Source organism: Entelurus aequoreus, linkage group LG25, assembly GCF_033978785.1.
Source record: "Entelurus aequoreus isolate RoL-2023_Sb linkage group LG25, RoL_Eaeq_v1.1, whole genome shotgun sequence".
Classification (NCBI taxonomy): Eukaryota; Metazoa; Chordata; class Actinopteri; order Syngnathiformes; family Syngnathidae; genus Entelurus; species Entelurus aequoreus.
In genome coordinates, this window is record NC_084755.1 from 4,632,804 (window position 1) to 4,658,262 (window position 25,459).

General features: G+C 38.2%; 1 protein-coding gene across 5 annotated transcripts; it reads left to right on the forward strand.

Moving 5' to 3' along the window:
• The first annotated feature begins 3,909 nt into the window (after positions 1-3,909).
• Positions 3,910-25,041, forward strand: si:ch211-256e16.3 (kelch-like protein diablo). Of its 5 annotated transcripts, none has more exons than XM_062037230.1 (12): positions 3,910-4,005; positions 7,587-7,853; positions 7,913-8,047; positions 10,874-11,065; positions 13,301-13,444; positions 13,518-13,704; positions 13,781-13,927; positions 14,006-14,134; positions 18,809-18,985; positions 23,225-23,371; positions 24,402-24,567; positions 24,627-25,041. In XM_062037230.1, exons 1-12 carry the CDS (start codon positions 3,949-3,951, stop codon positions 24,781-24,783), a joined length of 1,905 nt encoding a protein of 634 aa, XP_061893214.1. In that variant the 5' UTR covers positions 3,910-3,948; the 3' UTR covers positions 24,784-25,041. The 5 variants fall into 5 exon arrangements, with proteins under 5 accessions (XP_061893214.1, XP_061893215.1, XP_061893216.1 ...); XM_062037231.1 differs by lacking the exon at positions 3,910-4,005 and adding an exon at positions 4,123-4,482; XM_062037232.1 differs by lacking the exon at positions 3,910-4,005 and adding an exon at positions 6,634-6,657.
• The last annotated feature ends 418 nt before the right edge of the window (positions 25,042-25,459 follow it).

The window sequence follows — 25,459 nt, forward strand, 5'->3', positions numbered from 1 at the left end:
GCATGATTCCTTGCTTCTTGCCTGTTTAATAGATGTCATCAGTGTTTGAACCTGGCACACTTTATGTAGTTAAGTACAGAAATAGCATCAACCCTTGTCAAGTCAAGAAAAGATGAGTTGCGTTAATTCTGTCATGTCACAAAATGCTGTAAGAGATTGATCTGGAGGCTGGATGTTGAATGAATAAAAGGTTCTAATTGGTGCACGATTGTTTTGGATTGTTTTGAAGGTTGCACTGCAGAGACTCAAGCTTCGAAGGGAATACTGCAGATTAGGCTTTCGTAAGTAATGTTTTAATGTGTGCTCTGGGATCCTGACGGTTTAATTATTTGAAACATTTTCAACACTTGTCTTTCTCACTGGCACTCATGGAGGGCGGACGCTCCCCTTTCCTCTCCCTTATCTCTAGGGATGATACTCGAAACCGGTTTTCCCGGTTGTTTGATAAGAAAAGAACCGAGTCCTCAGACTCGAATCCCTTTTTGAGAACCGGTACCCGTTATCGAGACCACTATAGTAAAGGAAAAGAGTTGATTCTTTATTCGAATCCCGTCCCGACCAGAAATGCTCCGTGGGACATCACAAGAAATGACGTCACGTAGCTCAGTCATTAGGCGCAGATAGCGAAAGCAGGAAAACAATGGACGGGAAAAAGCGCTCCAAGGTGTAATAAAGTTCAAAACAAAAGCTATAATCCATCGAATAACTTTACTGAGAGATTTTAGCAGGGTAAAACACATGACCAACACTTTTACGACCAACCGGAAACATAGCAACCAGGCTAGCAACGCACCTCCTTTACGGCAGCTGTCGCAACGTTCTTTTGGCTACCGCAGCACATACATATATATACAACATATCTCCCTTTTTTAACTTTTGTTTTTCTTTCCTTGTAAACAAAACAAAATCACACTGTATATGTGTTGTTTGTCTAATTATAAATAATGCAGACGAGGCGTGTTGGCTGAGTTCTTGACGTTTACTTTCACAGCGTGGCAACATGCAACACTTTTCGGGGCTACCGCGCATGCTCGTAACTCCCGTTGCATGCTGGGTAGTGTAGTTTTTATATTCCCTAGCTCATAACATTTTTCCCCCTATAAAGAAATAATGTTAACTCAATAAAGTGTATTTCTTTTTTTAGCTTTAACTTTGCATTTTTTAGCATTGTAACCAGACTTGCAAAGAACTTTTCTCTTCATAGAATGTTCTTTCAATAAAGAAATAAAGTGCAAAAATGTCAAAGCATCATAACAAACAGTTATGTCAAATAGCAGCAGAAGTGCACTTTTTGGAGAGCTGTATTATTTTCAGTTCTGTGCCCAAGGGACTGATTTTATTTAACACTATATTATTATTTATACACCTATAGTGATCACAGAGACAGCTTGTTTTTGTGTTACTATATATATTTGTTTTTCTTAAAAATCCCACTTAATATACTTTGGGTAACAACAGTCAATATTTATTTATTTTATTTTATTTTTTTAGGTGGGTAACAGTCAATATTTATTTATTTATTAGATTTTATTTTTTTATTATATAATAAAAGTGAGCTTTTGTTAAACCAAATATTGTGTGTTTTTTTTCCATATACAACAACCTATCTGGACTCCATAAGAGAATCGATAAGGAATCGGTTTGATAAGAGGATTCAATAATAGGCTCGAACTCGATAATTCCTTATCAAACATCATCCCTACTTATCTCTCCTGCTTGCTTCTTTGTCTTGTCTTGTCTTAACTTTTTTTGAAGCCTCTTTTTGCACTGCTCTCCAAATCTAAACATTGGAACTATTTAACCGGCCTCAACGAAATTGACAAGTACATGGGTTTGGGGGAACCTGCATTGTCGTGACGGAGCGGTTGTTGCTGGACACACCACGGACTCTTGGGAGAGGAAGGAGTTATGACAACAGGACATCTGCTGATTGGAGTAAGCGTTGCTCTGGTTTGTCGACAAATTGGAAGTTGCTGGCAGTCTTCAAAGTAGCCCAAAGCTGCCACAAATGATTGGAGGATGCGGGAAGAACTGTGGACACTATGTGATTTGGATCACATCGGATTGTCTGCCCCGCAGGATGAATTTTGAGGACCAGTCAAAGACCATTTAGAGCAGTGGTTCTTAACCTGGGTTCGATGGAACCCTAGGGGTTCGGTGAGTCGGCCTCAGGGGTTCGGCCGAGGTCAAAACACACCCGACTCATTGTGTAAATACAAACTTCTCCCTATCGGCGTATTGCGGATACTGCAACAGCTGACTGGTTTGCAGGTGTGTAGTTTGTTGTGAGTTTATGCACTGTGTTGGTTTTGTTGTTTGAACGTTACAACATTAACGAGATTGTTGCGTTCAAATGTCTATTAAGTAAATCAATAGTAAAAATGTTGCGTTCATTACCAAGTAAAACATAAACAGGAGTGTTGCGTTCAAATGTCTACTAAGTACATCAATAGTAAGAATGTTGTGTTCAAGTGTTTACCATGTAAAATAATAGTGGGAGTGTTGCGTTCAAATGTCTACTAAGTACATCAATAGTAAGAATGTTTTGTTCAAGTGTTTACCAAGTAAAATAATAGTGGGAGTGTTGTGTTCAAATGTCTACTAAGTACATCAATAGTAAGGATGGTGTGTTCAAGTGTTTACCAAGTAAAATAATAATAGTTAAAAAAAATTGGCCAGGGGCCAGGCTGTATATATATATATATATATATATATATATATATATATATATATATATATATATATATATATATATATATATATATATATATATATATATATATATATATATATATATATATATATATATATATATCTACATTGTCTTTATAATCCGTTTTGTCATTTAACATCAATTAACATTGATGTTCATCAACATTTAACCTTTTCACGTTATTGATGGGAAAATTCATTTTTAGACAATATGATTTGCCTGAGCGGCTAGGAGACACCAAGAGTAACAAGCGGTAGAAAATGGATTAGAAAGGAAAGATTAAAAAAAATAATAAAATAAAATAAATAAATAAAATAAAAAAATGTATTAACTTGTGGGCTGGATTTTGGATGCTGGGGGGCCGCATCCGGCCCGCGGGCCGTAGTTTGGGGACCCCTGATTTACATTGTAGATTCTCACATCAAAACTATGAATGAACACATGTGGAGTTATGTACGTAACAAAAAAAGGTGAAATAACTGAAAACATGTTTCATATTCTAGTTTCTTCAAAATAGCCACCCTTTGCTCTGATTACTGCTTTGCACACTCTTGGTATTCTCTCCATGAGCTTCAAGAGGTAGTCACCCGAAATGGTTTTCAAGTCACAGGTGTCATAGTTTTGATGCCATGATTATATCTACAGGTAAAATGCATGATTATGTCTACAGGTAATATTTGCACTGTAGCTTCATGATTATATCTACAGGTGAAATAACTGAAAACATGTTTTATATTCTAGTTTCTTCAAAATTGCGACCCTTCGCTCTGATTACTGCTTTGCACACTCTTGGCATTCTCTCCATGAGCTTCAAGAGGTAGTCACCCGAAATGGTTTTCAAGTCACAGGTGTCATAGTTTTGATGTCGTCAGTGACAATCTACAATGTAAATAGTCATGAAAATAAAGAAAACGCATTAATAAGAGAAAGTGTGTCCAAACGTTTGGCCTGTACTATAGCTGCTGACAGAAGCACATTGTATATATGTTATATCATTTCATAGTTGGTTAGAGTAAATAAATACAATGTATAAATATAAGTTCATATTTACATATAATGTGATCAAAAATGTATTTTCTTTGGTAATTTCATGCAAGTATATTAACTTTATTTTTGTTACAAAACCCATGTAAATTGGAGAGGAACATATTATTTGTTCCGGTTTGGTCACATTGTTGGGGGGACAATTAATATGTGACGGAATAAGGGAAGCAAACATGTGATGGAGGAGGTTCATGGAGTCTCGGCTTATAAAGAAACTTTATTCCCTCGGACTTTGTGAGGCCAATGAGGTATGATTCTTTCTGATATGTATGTGAAATCAATGTGTTTTCTTCTATTTGATGTCAGACTAATTGTAAGTTCTGTTGTTCTTATTCATTAGTTCTGACGGCATTATTTCGACATTATTTTGGCATCGTTGTTACGAGAAGAAGGCGTGGCTGAAAATAAATGTCTGTTTGAGAAAAACCAACAACTTGAGCCTTGATTAAAACCTTGGAGAGAGTAACATGTACTGTATACATATATATATATGTATATATATATATATATATATACTGTATGATTTTGGCACACAAAAAACCCCTCACCGCCCTGCAAGCATTCCCCGCACTACACGCTGTTACCATGTGGTGGCAGTAATGAGCCTAAGAAGCCTTTTCTCAACTGCCTATAAAATGCAAGAAGAAGCGTCCGTCTACCAGGTCTGGATCAGCGTATGTTAGCATTTGCACTGGAGCTTTGGAGCTTCATGATTATGTCTACAGGTAAGTGATTATTTATTATTTGCACTGTAGCTTCATGATTATGTCTACAAGTAACATTTGCACTGTAGCTTCGTGATTATGTCTGCAGGTGACATTTGCACTGTAGCTTCATGATTATGTCTACAAGTAACATTTGCACTGTAGCTTCATGATTATGTCTACAGGTAAAATGCATGATTATGTCTACAGGTTACATTTGCACTCTAGCTTCATGATTATGTGTACAGGTAACATTGCACTGTAGCTTCATGATTGTCTACAGGTAAAATGCATGATTATGTCTACATTTGCACTGTAGCTTCATGATTATATCTACATGTATAATGCATGATTATGTCTACAGGTAACATTTGCACTGTAGCTTCATGATTATATCTACAAGTAAAATGCATGATTATGTCTACAGGTAACATTTGCACTGTAGCTTCATGATTATATCTACAAGTAAAATGCATGATTATGTCTACAGGTAACATTTGCACTCTAGCTTCATGATTATGTCTACAGGTAACATTTGCACTGTAGCTTCATGATTATGTCTACAGGTAAAATGCATGATTATGTCTACATTTGCACTGTAGCTTCATGATTATATCTACATGTATAATGCATGATTATGTCTACAGGTAACATTTGCACTGTAGCTTCATGATTATATCTACAAGTAAAATGCATGATTATGTCTACAGGTAACATTTGCACTGTAGCTTCATGATTATATCTACAAGTAAAATGCATGATTATGTCTACAGGTAACATTTGCACTGTAGCTTCATGATTATATCTACAAGTAAAATGCATGATTATGTCTACAGGTAACATTTGCACTGTAGCTTCATGATTATATCTACAGGTAAAATGCATGATTATGTCTACATTTGCACTGTAGCTTCATGATTATATCTACATGTATAATGGATGATTATGTCTACAGGTAACATTTGCACTGTAGCTTCATGATTATATCTACAAGTAAAATGCATGATTATGTCTACAGGTAACATTTGCACTGTAGCTTCATGATTATATCTACAAGTAAAATGCATGCTTATGTCTACAGGTAACATTTGCACTGTAGCTTCATGATTATATCTACAAGTAAAATGCATAATTATGTCTACAGGTAACATTTGCACTGTAGCTTCATGATTATATCTACAGGTAAAATGCATGATTATGTCTACAGGTAACATTTGCACTGTAGCTTCATGATTATATCTACAAGTAAAATGCATGATTATGTCTACAGGTAACATTTGCACTGTAGCTTCATGATTATATCTACAAGTAAAATGCATGATTATGTCTACAGGTAACATTTGCACTGTAGCTTCATGATTATATCTACATGTATAATGCATGATTATGTCTACAGGTAACATTTGCACTGTAGCTTCATGATTATGTCTACAGGTAAAATGCATGATTATGTCTACATTTGCACTGTAGCTTCATGATTATATCTACATGTATAATGCATGATTATGTCTACAGGTAACATTTGCACTGTAGCTTCATGATTATATCTACAAGTAAAATGCATGATTATGTCTACAGGTAACATTTGCACTCTAGCTTCATGATTATGTCTACAGGTAACATTTGCACTGTAGCTTCATGATTATGTCTACAGGTAACATTTGCACTGTAGCTTCATGATTATATCTACATGTATAATGCATGATTATGTCTACAGGTAATATTTGCACTGTAGCTTCATGATTATATCTACATGTATAATGCATGATTATGTCTACAGGTAACATTTGCACTGTAGCTTCATGATTATATCTACAAGTAAAATACATGATTATGTCTACAGGTAACATTTGTACTGTAGCTTCATGATTATATCTACAAGTAAAATACATGATTATGTCTACAGGTAACATTTGCACTGTAGCTTCATGATTATATCTACAAGTAAAATACATGATTATGTCTACAGGTAACATTTGCACTGTAGCTTCATGATTATATCTACAAGTAAAATGCATGATTATGTCTACAGGTAACATTTGCACTGTAGCTTCATGATTCTATCTACAAGTAAAATGCATGATTATGTCTACAGGTAACATTTGCACTGTAGCTTCATGATTATATCTACATGTATAATGCATGATTATGTCTGCAGGTGACATTTGCACTGTAGCTTCATGATTATGTCTACAGGTAACATTTGCACTGTAGCTTCATGATTCTATCTACAAGTAAAATGCATGATTATGTCTACAGGTAACATTTGCACTGTAGCTTCATGATTATATCTACAAGTAAAATACATGATTATGTCTACAGGTAACATTTGCACTGTAGCTTCATGATTATATCTACAAGTAAAATGCATGATTATGTCTACAGGTAACATTTGCACTGTAGCTTCATGATTATATCTACAAGTAAAATGCATGATTATGTCTACAGGTAACATTTGCACTGTAGCTTCATGATTATATCTACAAGTAAAATGCATGATTATGTCTGCAGGTGACATTTGCACTATAGCTTCATGATTATATCTACAAGTAAAATGCATAATTATGTCTACAGGTAACATTTGCACTGTAGCTTCATGATTATATCTACAGGTAAAATGCATGATTATGTCTACAGGTAACATTTGCACTGTAGCTTCATGATTATATCTACAAGTAAAATGCATGATTATGTCTACAGGTAGCATTTGCACTGTAGCTTCATGATTATATCTACAAGTATAATGCATGATTATTTCTACAAGTAACATTTGCACTGTAGCTTCATGATTATATCTACAGGTAAAATGCATGCTTATGTCTACAGGTCAAATGAATTAAACGTCTGTGTTTGCAATGCCGTGCCTCCGTACAAAGTTGTCTTGAATATGTCCTTAAACATGTCTCCAGACCATCACTGAAGCTTAGTTAGTGACAGCTAGCAGCCAGGTTATCAGCCAGACCATCACTGAAGCTTAGTTAGTGAAAGCTAGCAGCCAGGTTATCAGCCTTTCGCAGGTTGTAGGTGTTTTACATGTCAAATAGCTCGTGGAAAGGACTTAAAAGCATGACCGCGTGGACTTTTTTTAAAAAGTGCCCATGTCGTTATCTGCGTTTGTCCCGCAGGCTTCTTCCTCACAGCCCGAAATGTCTGAGCTTGTGGAAGATTTAGTGTCGCCCTCCCCTTTAAACGCCAACACCCAGGAAGACTGCAGTAACCCTCCGGGCGGCGAGGACTACCTGTTTGTGGAGGCCCGGCACCCCAACACCGTCCTGCAGGGCCTCAACACCCTGCGCCTCTTCAACTCCTTCTGTGACGTCACTCTGTGCTGTGGCGGACAGGAGTTCCCCTGTCACCGCATCGTGTTGGCTTCCTTCAGCTCTTACTTCCAGGTACGTGCCGCTCTTCCTTCAACGTCCACAGTAACAGCCGCTGACGTTGACCTTTGCAGACCATGTTCACCACCGACCTGAAGGAGTCCAAGCAGGAGCGGGTGGCCATCAATGGAGTGGAGCCACAGATGATCGGCATGCTGGTGAGGTACGCCTATACGTCAGCGGTCTACATTTCCAAAGCAAATGTCCAGGTAGGTTTCCATCTTTTCTTTCTTTTCCACATTGCTCGGTGTTGGTGCTAGGAATTTTCAAAATGGGACCCCATCAAGTCAGAAAAATGGGGTCCCACTTTTTTGTAAGCGTTTTGAAAACAAATGATAAATGTAGGGGTGTAACGGTACGTGTATTTGTATTGAACAGTTTCGGTACGGGGGTTCCGGTTCGGTTCGGAGGTGTACCGAACGAGTTTCCACACGGACATATGGGTGTGGGCGGACCTACGTCACTTCCGCCTACCAATCCCCTAGCAACCGGGAATTCGTTGAAAACAAACCAGCTCACAGCGAACACAGCATTGACAGAAAAAGCATTTAACGAGCGTTGTGGCTTGGAAGTCGGCGTTAAATCCTTCATTTACGCATTTTTACTTAGTTGCATATCGTGTGAAAAAAACGAAAATGTATTATTTGCGTCAGACTCGTCTCAGTGAACTTTAAAGCGTCTCAGGCTTAGCTTAGCTTGCTAGTTAGCTTAGCCTGCGCGCTACTAAGAAAGAGACGCGGAAGTTATCAACAACTTTTGTGTGAACACGCCGTACTTGTTGGAGCCCACGTCGAAGAAGAAGCGCTTGTTGTCCACAGTCGACGAGCCCTCCGGCAGCTCTGCGGGCTCCTCGTCCACGCCGTAATCGTCAATAAGTTTGGCCAAAGCGTCGCGGAACTCGATAAGTCCCTGCGCCGGGAGCGCGATGGTCTGACCCCAAGCCGGGCCCCCTGTTCACGGTCTGACGGATCCTCAAGAACCGTCCCCACTGGTTCTCTTTCAGGTCCATGTAGTACTTCCGATTCTCCCGGACTAGGAACTCTCTTTTCAGGGCCTGCCGCGGCTCATCCTGCACCATGCCCGGGTTGCTGGGACCCAACTGGGCGTAGTGTTCGATGAAGTCCCCCAAGTAGTAGCGGAACTCGACCGCCACCGACATAGACAGCGTGAGGCGGATCTTGTTGCCACCGGCCCCGACTTCGGCTATCTTCAAGAAGCGGCCTTTGGCGTTCTGCTTGACGTCCAAGTAGAACCGTTCGTTTTCCCGGTGTAAAGCTGCGAGCCATTTGTCTCGTCTCTGTGGGCTTTTATCACGCTTTGGCAGAACAAAATACAACCTTTGTTTTCCCTGTTTCCAGTTGTGGTTAGCACAACCAAAAACAACACAGTTTTTCGGCATTTTGGAGGCAGAATGACGGGTTTAACCAGCGTAGGTCGACAGGTTAAAGAGTAATGGCAATGGTTTGTTTTCAACGCCAGTCTCGTTGCTATGGCTCGAAGAACCCGTATGTAGCTCAGTTGCCCGGATGTCGGCCCTCACCCATTAAGTAGCGTAACGCACGTTGTGTAAACAATGCACACCGAGGCACAACACACGGCATGCTAGCAGCTAACGGGCTAGGATAGACTGACCATACGTCCTCTTTTCACCGGACATGTCCTCTTTTGCGGAGCTGTCAGGGCGGAGTTTCTTAAATGCCTCAAATGTCCGGCATTTTGAGTTAGGGTGGCGTGTTTTTTCAATGTACGTTCAGGGTTAAGAAGGGGTTAAAAACAAAACAAATTGTGCGCGCATCAACATTGGTGAGGGAGGGGCAGAGATAGAGAGAGAGAGAGTTATGATAAACGCGCATGCGTCGCCAGGCTTTGCTTTTTATCCATAGATTTATCACATTTCATTTTTTATTATCTATAGCAGGGGTGTCAAAAGTGTGCCCCAGAGGCCATTTGCGGCCCACAGCTAATGTTTTAAAGGCCCACGGCACATTCTAAAAATATTATTAAAATAAACAAAAACATAACAAAAGTGAAATAAAAAAGGTTAAATGTCATTTAGAAAAAGTTGCAATGTTGACTAATAAAACAAAGCTGTTTTTTTTTCTTTCAAACTGTCATTGCTCAAAACATAATATTGAATCAAAATCAATGTTATTATGAATTATTGACCTATCCAAGGTTCCCATTACTTCACATCAAATATTACACTAAGACAAATATTTTTGGTGGAAGATTTTGCAAATTTGGTAAATAAATAACCCAAAAATTTATATTTTGTTGTTTTCTTACTGTACCGAAAATGAACCGAACCGTGACCTCTAAACCGAGGTACGTACCGAACCGACATTTTTGTGTACCGTTACACCCCTAGATAAATGTATGCATTATCCTGTTATATTATTAGTAGAGATGTCTGATAATATCGGACTGCCGATATCATCGCTTTAAAATGTGATATCGGAAATTATGTGTATCTGTTTCAAAAAGTAAAATGTGTGGCTTTTTAAAAGGCCGCTGTGTACACGGACGTAGGGAGAAGTACGGAGCGCAGATAAACCTTAAAGGCACTGCCTTTGCGTGCCGGCCCAATCACATAATATCTACGGCTTTTCACACACACAAGTGAATGCAATCATACTTGATCAACAGCCATACAGGTCACACTGAGGGTGCCGTATAAACAACTTTAACACTGTTACAAATACGCGCCACACTGTGAACCCACACCAAACAAGAATGGCAAACACATTTCGGGAGAACATCCGCACCGTAACACAAAATAATTAATGATCGTGTAATTAATCCTGATTACAATATCCATTAAAATAATTGTGATTATTATCTCATCCAGCCCTAGTACAAGCTGTTTTCCGCGTGGTGTTTGGATCTTAGTCAATCTGGCCCCAAGTCTCAACTAGACAACCTCACACGTCCAAACCACGGCATCTTCCGGGTCACATCTGCTCTTAGGACTTTGCCGGGTCGGTCGGGTCCATCGTTTTGCGCACTCGCCGCTTGAACCACCCTGCTCTGTTCAGGCCTTGTTGGCGGCGGCCAACCTGCTGGATGTGATGGCTGTGCGGGAGGCCTGCTGTCGTTTTATGGAGCGTCAGATGGACGAGATAAACTGTGTGGGGATCCACTGCTTTGCCGAGGCACATTCATGTAAGCAGCTGGAAACGCAAAGCATGGACTATATTCTTGAGCACTTCAGCTGCGTCTGTCAACAGGTGAGACCTCTGCACACTTTGCTGTGCCACAGCCTTTCTAGACCAGTGTTGTTCAACCTTTTTTGAGCCAGGGCACATTTTTTGCGTTGGAAAAAATGCGGAGGCACACCACCAGCAGAAATCATTAAAAAACTAAACTCTGTTGACAGTAAAAAGTCGTTGTCACAATTGTTGGATATGACTTTAAAGCATAACCAAGCACGCATCAATATAGCTCTTGTCTCAAAGTAGGTGTACTGTCACCACCTGTCACATCACACCCTGACTTATTTTGAGTTTTTTGCTGTTTTCCTGTGTGTAGTGTTTTAGTTTGTGTCTTGCGCTCTTATTTTGGTGGCTTTTTCTCTTTTTTTTGGTATTTTCCTGTAGCAGTTTCATGTCTTCCTTTTTGAGCGATATTTCCCGCATCTACTTTGTTTTAGCAATCAAGAAGATTTCAGTAGTTTTTATCCTTCTTTGTGGGGACATTGTTGATTGTCATGTTCGAATGAACATGTCTTCGCTCCACAGTAAGTCTTTGCTGTCGTCCAGCATTCTGTTTTTGTTTACTTTGTAGCCAGTTCAGTTTTAGTTTTGTTTCCCATAGCCATCCCTAAGCTTCAATGCCTTTTTAGGGGCACTCACCTTTAGGGATGATACTCGAAACCGGTTTTCCCGGTTGTTTGATAAGAAAAGAACCGAGTCCTCGGACTCGAATCCCTTTTTGAGAACCGGTACCCGTTATCGAGACCACTATAGTAAAGGAAAAGAGTTGATTCTTTATTCGAATCCAGTCCCGACCAGAAATGCTCCGTGGGACATCACAAGAAATGACGTCACGTAGCTCAGTCATTAGGCGCAGATAGAGAAAGCAGGAAAACAATGGACGGGAAAAAGCGCTCCAAGGTGTAATAAAGTTCAAAACAAAAGCTATAATCCATCGCATAACTTTACTGAGAGATTTTAGCAGGGTAAAACACATGACCAACACTTTTACCACCAACCGGAAACATAGCAACCAGGCTAGCAACGCACCTCCTTTACGGCAGCTGTCGCAACGTTCTTAAAACAACCGCAGCACATACATATATATACAACATATCTCCCTTTTTTAACTTTTGTTTTTCTTTCCTTGTAAACAAAACAAAATCACACTGTATATGTGTTGTCTGTCTAATTATAAATAATGCAGAAGAGGCGTGTTTGCTGAGTTCTTGACGTTTACTTTCACAGCGTGGCAACATGCAACACTTATCAGGGGGGCTCCGCGCATGCTCGTAACTCCCGTTGCATGCTGGGTAGTGTAGTTGTTATATTCTCTAGCTCATAACATTTTCCCCCCATAAAGAAATAATGTTAACTCAATAAAGTGTATTTCTTTTTTTAGCTTTAACTTTTCATTTTTTAGCATTGTAACCGCATTTGCAAAGAACTTTTCTCTTCATAGAATGTTCTTTCAATAAAGAAATAAACTGCAAAAATGTCAAAGCATCATAACAAACAGTTATGTTCCAATAGCAGCAGAAGTGCACTTTTTGGAGAGCTGTATTATTTTCAGATTTGTGCCCAAGGGACTGATTTTATTTAACACTATATTATTATTTATACACTTATAGTGATCACAGAGACAGCTTGTTTTTGTGTTACTGTATATATTTGTTTCTCTGAAAAATCCCACTTAATATACTTTGGGTAACAACAGTCAATATTTATTTATTTATTTATTTATTAGATTTTATTTTTTTATTATATAATAAAAGTGAGCTTTTGTTAAACCAAATATTGTGTGTTTTTTTCCATATACAACAACCTATCTGTACTCGATAAGAGAATCGATAAGGAATCGGTTCGATAAGAGGATTCGATAATAGGCTCGAACTCGATAATTTCTTATCAAACATCATCCCTACTCACCTTTTTGTTTATTTTTGGTTTAAGCATTATATACGTTTACAAATCAATTAGCTACCGGCTGCCACCTACTGATATGGAAGAGTATTACACGGTTACTCTGCCGATCTCTAGACAGCACCGACACTCGACAACAACACATCATTTGCAGATTGCAATTACTGGTTTGCATAAAATATTTTTAACCCAAATAGGTGAAATTATATAATCTTCCACGGCACACCAGACTCTCTCGCACAGTGGTTGAAAAACACTATTCTAGACAGCGCTTAAATAGTTGTTACGTTAATAAACCCTCGCCCCGAATAAAAAATAAATCAAAAATCTCTCTGATCTCCCTTGCAGGAGGAGTTCCTGTCTCTGTGTGTGGACAAGCTGACTGAAATTCTAGCCAGTGACGACCTGAACGTGTCTCGAGAGGAGCTGGTGTTCGAGGCCGCCGTGCTGTGGCTAAATAAATGTCCATCCCGCAAGCAGAGCTTTGACAAGGTAGTTCAGTCTGTGTGGTTCATGGGCTGATGGTAGACCACATTTGTGACTCCGCCCACTCTTTTCTTGGAAGGTCCTGGAACACGTCCGTCTGCCTCTCATCAGCCCTTACTACCTCCACGATGTGATCGAGTCTCTTGATGTGGTGAAGGAGAACCAGGGCTGCCAAAGGCTTATCTCTGAGGCCAAAGACTACCTGCTGCTAAAGGACCGCCGCAGAGAGCTCTTCTGCCCCCGGGCACGGCCTCGCAAATCCACCGGTAAATTTTGAAGGCAGGAAAATCCCTGACTTTGCTCTGCTCATTCATTCTAATCTTTTTGTTTACATCGCAACAGGAACATCCGAAGTCATCGTAACAGTCGGCGGGGAGGACGACAAGGTGGTGTTGCGCACCGTGGAGAGCTTCGATCCTGCCACCAATAAGTGGAATAACCTGGCGTGCCTGCCTTTCGCTGTGAGCAAGCACGGTTTGGTGGTGTCCGGTGGGTTAACAGGGTCATGACCTCACCAAGGAACTGATTTTAAAAGGACTAAGTTGCAGTTCCTCGTCTTCCATGTAGACTCCACTCTGTACTTAGCTGGAGGGGAGTTTCCTGACGGCTCAGCCAGCAGGGAGTTATGGCGCTACGACACGTGCTTCAACACCTGGATGGAAATGGCTCCGATGAACGTTGCCCGCTCCGAACTTGGTGAGTGCGTGCCACTAGGGGTGTAAAGTATCAAAATCTCACAGTATTAATGCTAAGGTACAATATTGTTAAAGTACCAATGATTGTCACACATAGGGATGTCCGATAATGGCTTTTTGCCGATATCCGATATTCCGATATTGTCCAACTCTTTAATTACCGATACCGATATCAACCGATATATGCAGTCGTGGAACTAACACATTATTATGCCTAATTTGGACAACCAGGTATGGTGAAGATAAGGTACTTTTTAAAAAAAATTTGTAAAATAAGATAAATAAATTAAAAACATTTTCTTGAATAAAAAAGAAAGTAAAACAATATAAAAACAGTTACATAGAAACTAGTAATGAATGAAAATGAGTCAAATTAACTGTTAAAGGTTAGTACTATTAGTGGAGCAGCAGCACGCACAATCATGTGTGCTTACGGACTGTATCCCTTGCAGACTGTATTGATATATATTGATATATAATGTAGGAAGCAGAATATTAATAACAGAAAGAAACAACCCTTTTGTGTGAATGAGTGTAAATGGGGGGAGGGAGGTTTTTTGGGTTGGTGCACTAATTGTAAGTGTATCTTGTGTTTTTTATGTTGATTTAATAAAAAAAAACGATACCGATAATAAAAAAACCGATACCGATAATTTCCGATATTACATTTTAACGCATATATCGGCCAATAATATCGGCAGGCCGATATTATCGGACATCTCTAGTCACACATACTAGGTGTGGTGAAATTTGTCCTCTGCGTTTGACCCATCTCTTGTTCACCCCCTGGGAGGTGAGGGGAGCAGTGGGCAACAGCGGCGGCCGCGCCCGGGAATCATTTTTAGTGATTTAACCCCCAATTCCAACCCTTGATGCTGAGTGCCAAGCAGGGAGGTAATGGCTCCCATTTTTATAGTCTTTGGTATGACTCGGCCGGTTTGAACTCGCAACCTATCGATCTCAGAGATTATTATTATTATTATTATTATTATTATTATTATTATTATTATTAGAGATGTCCGATAATGGCTTTTTTGCAGATATTCCGATATATTGTCCAACTCTTAATTACCGATTCCGATATCAACCGATACCGATATATGCAGTCGTGGAATGAACACATTATGCCAAATTTTGTTGTGATGCCCCGCTGGATGCATTCAACAATATAACAAGGTTTTCCAAAATAAATCAACTCAAGTTATGGGAAAAAAATGCCAACATGGCACTGCCATATTTATTATTGAAGTCACAAAGTGCGTTTTTTTTTTTAACATGCCTCAAAACAGCAGCTTGGATATTTGGGACATGCTCTCCCTGAGAGAGCATGAGGAGTTTGAGGCGGGGTTGGGGGGGTTCTGGTGCTCAGGCATGTGATTTTTCCGTCTAAAGTCGGAATTCCGTCTTTTTTAATCTCGGGGGGGAAAAAAAAATGATCTCCCGTTTTTTTTTCCGACCCTAAATCAAGATTCGAGACGTAGTTTATATTACGCCGTAGTTGATTGGTCGATATGTTCCTTGTGACCAATCAGGACATCTGTTATGAATGATGACGTTAATAACGCCATTTTCCATATGTAAACGATGTCGGTTCTCGAGAGAAAGGACGCTTTACGAGTAAAAGAAATTGATAAACATGTCAAAAATAAGTTTCGATGGGACTGGATGGAAAGGGAAATCACTGATACTGTTGGGAAGAAGGAAGTTACGACTTTGTTTGGTGATTTTATTCGGAAAATCGATCGTCCCGGAAAGGTTTTGTGCACGTGGTGTCATGATAATATTGACTATGGATCGCGAGGTTTCAAGGCTTTAGAAGTACATGCGAAACGCCAAAAACATATGAAACAACTTGAAGCAAGGAAAACTAACTTTTCACTAGCTGGTACTTTTGGATGTCAACCGAAAGTGAGCAAACCTTACGGACTTCATCTTTTGTTTAAACTGCCGTAGACATGGAGAGGAAAGATCCGCCCACTTCAGTTGCAGACAGGGTTGTTAATAATGAGGTAATCTAAAAAATATTTGCTTGCGAAATACGCATGTTTGCTTTAAATATTAACCAATTATTGCTTTGCGAAATATAAATGTTTTTTTCTAAAAATAAAAAGCCACGTGAAAATATATTATGAAATTACAGAAATTCAAAGAGTCGCATTATTGATTCCAGTTAACAATTTATTTGAAATAAATTTGCATATAATACTATTTTGTAATATTAAGTTCTTATGTACTCTGTTGAAACTATTGTCAGTGGTGTAACAATCTTGAAGGTAAATATTTTCACACTTGTTTCATGCAATATGTCCGTGTCCTCACATTATTATTATTTCCTATTTTCAAACATGAGTAAACAATACTAAACATGTTTAATTATTTTCATAAATGTATATCCTATTTTGGCGAAAAGAATGAAATGTTTACATTACATTACATGAACTGAAGTAATGTGGTAATACTGTAAATAAACTGTAGATAATATCACTGATCAATGTGACACCTGTGGATGTGAAATTAACACAAGATGTAAATATTAGTGACTAAATACTGTTGGGACTGAACCATATACAGTGATTCATTAGGATCATTGGGTTATGGATGTTCTATTAATGATGTTTTCTGGACCTGGCTGGGGGCCTTCGTCCCCCAGACCCCCGGAAATTTTTTCAGTCTTTTTCATTGTGGTCAAATCACATGCCAGGGTGCTGCAAGGGGTTCTGGGTATTTGTTGTGTTTATGTTGTGTTACGGTGCGGATGTTCTCCCGAAATGTGTTTGTCATTCTTGTTTGGTGTGGGTTCACAGTGTGGTGCATATTTGTAACAGTGTTAAAGTTGTTTATACGGCCACCCTCAGTGTGACCTGTATGGCTGTTGACCAAGTATGCCTTGCATTCACTTGTGTGTGTGTGAAAAGGCGTAGATATTATGTGATTGGGCCGGCACGCAAAGGCAGTGCCTTTAAGGTTTATTGGCGCTCTGTACTTCTCCCTACGTCCGTGTACACAGCGGCCTTTTAAAAAGTCATACATTTTACTTTTTGAAACCGATCATTTCCGATATTAAATTTTAAAGCATTTATCGGCCGATAATATCGGCAGTCCGATATTATCGGACATCTATTGTTGTTGTTGTTGTTATTATTAGACTTGGACAAACTTTAATGATCCACAAGGGAAATTGTTCCACACAGTAGCTCAGTTACAAATGATGGAAAGGACAATGCAGGTATAAAATAGACTAAAAGCAATATAACATATATACGTAATATTTACATATATGTACAGTATAGGATATATACTGATATATTATATTATATGTTTATATTAGGGATGTCCGATAATGACTTTTTGCTGATATCCGATATTCCGATATTGTCCAACTCTTTAATTACCGATACCGATATCAACCGATACTGATATATACAGTTTTGGAATTAACACATTATTATGCCTAATTTGGACAACCAGGTATGGTGAAGATAAGGTCCTTTTTTTTTTTTTAAATTAATAGGATAAAATAAGATAAATAAATTAAAAACATTTTCTTAAATAAAAAAGAAAGTAAAACAATATAAAATCAGTTACATAGAAACTAGTAATTAATGAAAATTAGTAAAATTAACTGTTAAAGGTTAGTACTATTAGTGGAGCAGCAGCACGCACAATCATGTGTGCTTACGGACTGTATCCCTTGCAGACTGTATTGATATATATTGATATATAATGTAGGAAGCAGAATATTAATAACAGAAGGAAACAACCCTTTTGTGTGAATGAGTGTAAATGGGGGAGGGAGGTTTTGTGGGTTGGTGCACTAATTGTAAGTGTATCTTGTGTTTTTTATGTTGATTTAATAAAAAAACAAAAACAAAAAAAAAAAAACGATACCGATAATAAAAAAACCGATACCGATAATTTCTGATATTACATTTTAAAGCATTTATCTCTAGTTTATATCATATATACAATATACTTAAATTGTTAGTTAACGTTTCGGAGTAACAGCATTTTCCTGTAGAATATAAACATGTCCACTGTGGAGGACACTGCTTCTCAGAAAGTAAAAGTTGAAAGACACTTAAGTGAACATTCTTTTACACTTGTTACAAAGTATGTTTACATTGTCATTTTAAAGACACTGAACTAAGTTTTTTTTTTAAATTATTGTTATTATTATTATTGTGGTATACGTCCAAATAAAAAATGTACAAATGCCATAGTCTGTCAAATTAAGTGGCAGGAATGTTTAGGATAAACACAATTACTGTAATTGAACACAAACATAGTGCTAAAATATTCTAATCATACTACAAACATGTATTTTTAAGCGCAAAGAATTGTGCAGGCACATCTGTTTTAAGCAAATATTTAAAAAAAACTGTCACTCCAGTTTCCTCCCACATTAAAAAAATATTCATACCGTGAAATTTTGATACCGATAATTCCTCATTACAGGCAAATACAAAAATATTATTTTGAGATAAAAGATGTGTGTTTTCTTCAGGCACTCCAGTTTCCTCCCACATTAAACAAATATTCATACCGTGACGATATAACGCCGTCAAATTTTGATAGCGATAATTCCTCATTACAGGCAAGTACAAAAGTGTGTGTGATGTTTTTATCGTCATTTTAAAAAAATAATGCAATTGTCTCTTGCTCTCTGTCCTTGCAGGGCTTGTGATGCTGGATGGTTTTGTTTATGCTGTGGGCGGTTGGGAAGGACGCTACCGTCTGGCCTCAGTGGAGTGCTACAACCCTCACACCAACTCCTGGCAGTTCACAGAATCCGTCAAGATGGCCGTCACCAGCCCTGCTGTGGTGGCCCTCGACGGTCTGCTCTACGTTACTGGTAATGGGAAGGAATGATCATACTTTGGGGCCTGGGGTGTTTACTCAACTGCAGGCATCTGGTTGGAGAAAGGAGTGTATTTGTAACACATCTTTTACTAGTAATGTTATAACATTGGTAGTCGGCATGTGTTTGAGTCTATACCAGGGGTCACCAACGCGGTGCCCGCGGGCACCAGGTAGCCCGTAAGGACCAGATGAGTAGCCCGCCGGCCTGTTCTAAAAATAGCTCAAATAGCAGCACTTACCAGTGAGCTGCCTCTATTTTTTAAATTGTATTTATTTACTAGCAAGCTGGTCTCGCTTTGCCCAACATTTTTAATTCTAAGAGAGACAAAACTCAAATAGAATTTGAAAATCCAAGAAAATATTTTAAAGACTTGGTCGTCACTTGTTTGAATAAATTCATAATTTTTTTTACTTTGCTTCTTATAACTTTGAGAGACAATTTTAGAGAAAAAATACAACCTTAAAAATGATTTTAGGATTTTTAAACACATATACCTTTTTACCTTTTGAATTCCTTCCTCTTCTTTCCTGACAATTTAAATCAATGTTCAAGTAAATTTATTTATTTTATTGTAAAGAATAATAAATACATTTTAATGTAATTCTTCATTTTAGCTTCTGTTTTTTCGACAAAGAATATTTGTGAAATATTTTTCAAACTTATTATGATTAAAATTCAAAAAAATTATTCTGGCAAATCTAGAAAACCTGTAGAATCAAATTTAAATCTTATTTCAAAGTCTTTTAAATTTCTTTTAAAATTTTTGTTCTGGAAAATCTAGAAGAAATAACGATTTGTCTTTGTTAGAAATATAGCTTGGTCCAATTTGTTATATATTCTAACAAAGTGCAGATTGGATTTTAACCTATTCAAAACATGTCATCAAAATTCTATAATTAATCTTAATCAGGAAAAATTACTAATGATGTTCAAAAATTCTTTTTTTAAGTTTTTCTCTTTTTTTCAGTTGAATTTTGAATTTTAAAGAGTCGAAATTGAAGATAAACTGTTTCAAAATTTAATTGTCATTTTTTTCGTGTTTTCTCCTCTTTTAAACCGTTCAATTAAGTGTAAATATCATTAATTATTAATAATAACATAGAGTTAAAGGTAAATTGAGCAAATTGGCTATTTCTGGCAATTTATTTAAGTGTGTATCAAACTGGTAGCCCTTCGCATTAATCACTACCCAAGAAGTAGCTCTTGCTTTCAAAAAGGTTGGTGACCCCTGGGCTATACCCATCAACTTTTGGAGTTGTTTGTTCCCCAATTAGGCGACACTCATGTTTTTTTTCTTTATTGCATCTACAAACCCCGTTTCCATATGAGTTGGGAAATTGTGTTAGATGTAAATATAAACGGAATACAATTATTTGCAAATCCTTTTCAAGCCATATTCAGTTGAATATGCTACAAAGACAACATATTTGATGTTCAAACTGATAAACTTTTTTTTTTTTGCAAATAATCATTAACTTTAGAATTTGATGCCAGCAACATGTGACAAAGAAGTTGGGAAAGGTGGCAATAAATACTGATAAAGTTGAGGAATGCTCATCAAACACTTATTTGGAACATCCCACAGGTGTGCGGGCTAATTGGGAACAGGTGGGTGCCATGATTGGGTATAAAAACAGCTTCCCAAAAAATGCTCAGTCATTCACAAGAAAGGATGGGGCGAGGTACACCCCTTTGTCCACAACTGCGTGAGCAAATAGTCAAACAGTTTAAGAACAACGTTTCTCAAAGTGCAATTGCAAGAAATTTAGGGATTTCAACATCTACGGTCAATAATATCATCAAAAGGTTCAGAGAATCTGGAGAAATCACTCCACGTAAGCGGCATGGCCGGAAACCAACATGGAATGACCGTGACCTTCGATCCCTCAGACTGCACTGTATCAAAAACCGACATCAATCTCTAAAGGATATCACCACATGGGCTCAGGAACACTTCAGAAAACCACTGTCAGTAACTACAGTTGGTCGCTACATCTGTAAGTGCAAGTTAAAGCTCTACTATGCAAAGCGAAAGCCATTTATCAACAACACCCAGAAACGCCGCCGGCTTTTCTGGGCCCGAGATCATCTAAGATGGACTCATGCAAAGTGGAAAAGTGTTCTGTGGTCTGACGAGTCCACATTTCAAATTGTTTTTGGAAATATTCGACATCGTGTCATCCGGACCAGAGGGGAAGCGAACCATCCAGACTGTTATCGACGCAAAGTTCAAAAGCCAGCATGTGTGATGGTATGGGGGTGTATTAGTGCCCAAGACATGGGTAACTTACACATCTGTGAAGACACCGTTAATGCTGAAAGGTACATACAGGTTTTATGCTGCCATCTAAGCGCCGTCTTTTTCATGGACGCCCCTGCTTATTTCAGCAAGACGATGCCAAGCCACATTCAGCACGTGTTACAACAGCGTGACTTCGTAAAAAAAGAGTGCGGGTACTTTCCTGGCCCGCCTGCAGTCCAGACCTGTCCCCCATTGAAAATGTGTGGCGCATTATGAAGCGTAAAATACGACAGCGGAGACCCCGGACTGTTGAACGACTGAAGCTCTACATAAAACAAGAATGGGAAAGAATTCCACTTTCAAAGCTTCAACAATTACTTTCCTCAGTTCCCAATCGTTTATTGCAGGGGTCACCAACGCGGTGCCCGCGGGCACCAGGTAGCCCGTAAGGACCAGATGAGTAGCCCGCGGGCCTGTTCTAAAAATAGCTCAAATAGCAGCACTTACCAGTGAGCTGCCTCTATTTTTTAAATTGTATTTATTTACTAGCAAGCTGGTCTCGCTTTGCCCGACATTTTTAATTCTAAGAAAGACAAAACTCAAATAAAATGTGAAAATCCAAGAAAATATTTTAAAGACTTGGTCTTCACTTGTTTAAATAAATTCATAATTTTTTTTACTTTGCTTCTTATAACTTTTGAGAGACAATTTTAGAGAAAAAATACAACCTTAAAAATGATTTTAGGATTTTTAAACACATATACCTTTTTACCTTTTAAATTCCTTCCTCTTCTTTACTGACAATTTAAATCAATGTTCAAGTAAATTTATTTTTTTTATTGTAAAGAATGATAAATACATTTAAATTTAATTCTTCATTTTAACTTCTGTTTTTACGACAAAGAATATTTGTGAAATATTTCTTCAAACTTATTATAATTAAAATTCAAAAAAATTATTCCGGCAAATCTAGAAAATCTGTAGAATCAAATTTAAATCTTATTTCAAAGTCTTTTGAATTTCTTTAAAAAAAATTTGTCCTGGAAAATCTAGAAGAAATAATGATTTGTCTTTGTTAGAAATATAGCTTGGTCCAATTTGTTATATATTCTAACAAAGTGCAGATTGGATTTTAACCTATTTAAAACATGTCATCCAAATTCTAAAATTAATCTTAATCAGGAAAAAGTAGTAATGATGTTCTATAAATTATTTTTTTAATTTTTTCAAAAAGATTCGAATTAGCTAGTTTTTTTCTTCTTTTTTTCGGTTGAATTTTGAATTTTAAAGAGTCGAAATTGAAGATAAACTATGTTTCAAAATTTAATTGTCATTTTTTTCGTGTTTTCTCCTCTTTTAAACCGTTCAATTAAGTGTAAATATCATTAATTATTAATAATAACATAGAGTTAAAGGTAAATTGAGCAAATTGGCTATTTCTGGCAATTTATTTAAGTGTGTATCAAACTGGTAGCCCTTCGCATTAATCACTACCCAAGAAGTAGCTCTTGGTTGGTGACTCCTGGTTTATTGAGTGTTGTTAAAAGAAAAGGCCATGTAACACAGTGGTGAACATGCCCTTTCCCAACTACTTTGTCACGTGTTGCAGCCATGAATCAATCAATCAATCAATGTTTATTTATATAGCCCTAAATCACAAGTGTCTCAAAGGGCTGTACAAGCCACATCGACATCCTCGGTACAGAGCCCACATACGAAATGAAATTCTAAGTTAATTATTATTTGCAAAAAAAAATAAAGTTTATGAGTTTGAACATCAAATATGTTGTCTTTGTAGTGCATTCAACTGAATATGGGTTGAAAAGGATTTGCAAATAATTGTATTCCGTTTACATTTACATCTAACACAATTTCCCAACTCATATGGAAACGGGGTTTGTATTATAGTGGAGGCCATTATGTGAGAAAATGACTCACTTAAGAAGGTTCTGAAAGATGCCTTTTTTTCTTTCCTTTTTTTCATGCAGGTGGAGCAGTTCTGGAGGACGGCGACGGCACAGATCTCACACAGGTGTACGACCCTAAAACCGCCACATGGACGGAAGTTTCCGCAATGCAGATTCCTCGTTCTGGTTCAGCAGCTTGTACGCTAAAAGGAAAGATTTATGTTATAGGTAATTTCCTCTTTAACATCTTCCCAATATGGATACAAATCAAGGTACTTTAGCAGGCCTGGGCAAAATACATGCGGCCTGTGAAGATTTTCAAACCGGCCCGCCGGACGTTCTACATAATTTTTTTAGACCTTTAACATCAAAAGTGTATTTGCCATTATGATGTGCAGTTTTAAATGACTAAGTCTTGAACTATACAAAGTATTTCAATGGTCGAAATCTGCACTTTTGAGTGTTATAGGAGTTATTTCAAGTTAAAGTCTCAATGATTGTCACACACACTAGGTGTGGTGAAATTACCCTCTGCATTTGACCCATCCCCATGTGGGGATGGGTCAAATGCGGGGGGCGTGGTTATTTACAGCTAGAATTCACCAACTCGAGTATTTCATATATATATATATATATATATATATATATATTTTATTTTATTTTATTTTATTTACATAGAAAAAAAAATAAAATACTTGAATTTCAGTGTTCCGGTGGCTATCCATTAGATGGCAGTATTGTCCTGTTTAACTTCTCCGTTCATGATGAGTATATCATTTCGGCCACCGTGTTCAATGCAGAAGTCTGTTCTACAAAATTTACAGGCGACATACACCTTCCCCTTCGAACTGTCCTGGATGAACTGAAATTCTTGTTTCCATTCGTTTTGGAACTTGCAAGCGTATTTCTTCATCTTGCTCGTCGACGGCGTCGCCATGTCTGTAATTTCCTCGTTCTTCTGCTTCGTCTCCTTGTTGTGTGCGCAGTTGTGCGCTCTACTCTCTAAAAGCCCTGGATGTTATGACATTGGGCAGGCAAGCTGTTTATATTGTGGGAAAGCGGACGTGAGAACAGGCTGTCCCCACTCAGGTCCGCATTGAGCTGGAGGGGGCGTGGCCTCCAGCTCCGGCTGAATACCGGGAGTTTGTCGGGAGAAAATCTCTGTTGGGAGAGGCGCTGAATACCGGGATTCTCCCGCTAAAAACGGGAGGGTTGGCAAGTATGCTATAGCCACATGACCATTTTTGTTTTATGGTAGGTGGCTGGCACGCCTCAAAGGAAAACACAGACAAGGTGGAGTGTTACAACCCGAAGACAAACCAGTGGACCATGTGCTCCGCCATGAAAGAACGACGCTACCGGCCCGGTGCTACCGTGCTGGATGGAAAGATCTACGTCCTGGGAGGAGAGGAAGGATGGGACCGGTAAGAAAGAAGTACTCTGCAGTCCGTCTGAGTGAAGGTGCAACTTTGATCCCCTCTAGATACCACGACACCATCGAGAGCTTCTGTGACATAACGGACACGTGGGAAATAGTCGGGGAGTTGCCCAGCAGTCGCAGCTGGCTCAGCTGTGTGTCGCTCCTGCTGAGGAAGGACATCAGCTGCAACATCTGCCCCAGTAAGCCAAACGACAAGTAAATGAGACAGACACAGCGCCACAAAGCTCAGAGCTGTATTTTTCTATCCTTATATTTATTTGTGCATAACTGTAAGAATGACTCAATGCTGAATTGTTGCTGTTTGGGCCAAAGATTTAAATTGTGAATATTTTTTTAAAAAGTACCTGTGTTTGTATGAAACATGTTTGTTAATTGTTTTTGCCACGCTTTTGTTTTGCAATTGGTGTCCATAATGTTAAATAGAAATGACTAATAAAAATGTTTAAATTATATTAAATGCCCATTATTACTTTGTTTGCTATTTAATGGCATGGAAGTCTACACTTCAAATTAATCTTAATTAGGATTTATTCATAAAAAAATAAGTATTTGTGTTGGTGTTTTAACATAGACATGTTACAAGTAGACGCAGCATTGGCTGCTGTAACGCGAGAAATTGGGCCGCCATCTTGAAGTGGTGATGAGGAGCCGGCGAGCAGCCTAAACTGACAGTGTACAGGTAGAAAACAAAGATGGTGTTCAGCGTTTTCCTGCTCAAATGAGCGGACTGTTGAAAATAGGAATCGGGGGATTACATTTCACAAGTAAGATTTAACAGTAACGTACTATTAGTTGTATTTTGTGAAAAGAATATTACCACAGAGTTGAGAAGGAGCAAAAATCTTCAATAGTACTGAAATCCTAGCCGCTAGCAA

Excerpts from the sequence above, each read along its gene's own strand:
- si:ch211-256e16.3 (XM_062037230.1), top strand. The coding sequence starts at position 3,949 with ATGGAGTCTCGGCTTATAAAGAAACTTTATTCCCTCGGACTTTGTGAG. Across the intron at positions 13,445-13,517 it reads GCAAGCAGAGCTTTGACAAG|GTCCTGGAACACGTCCGTCT; the intron begins GTAGTTCAGTCT and ends TTTTCTTGGAAG. Across the intron at positions 13,928-14,005 it reads GCACGGTTTGGTGGTGTCCG|ACTCCACTCTGTACTTAGCT; the intron begins GTGGGTTAACAG and ends TCTTCCATGTAG.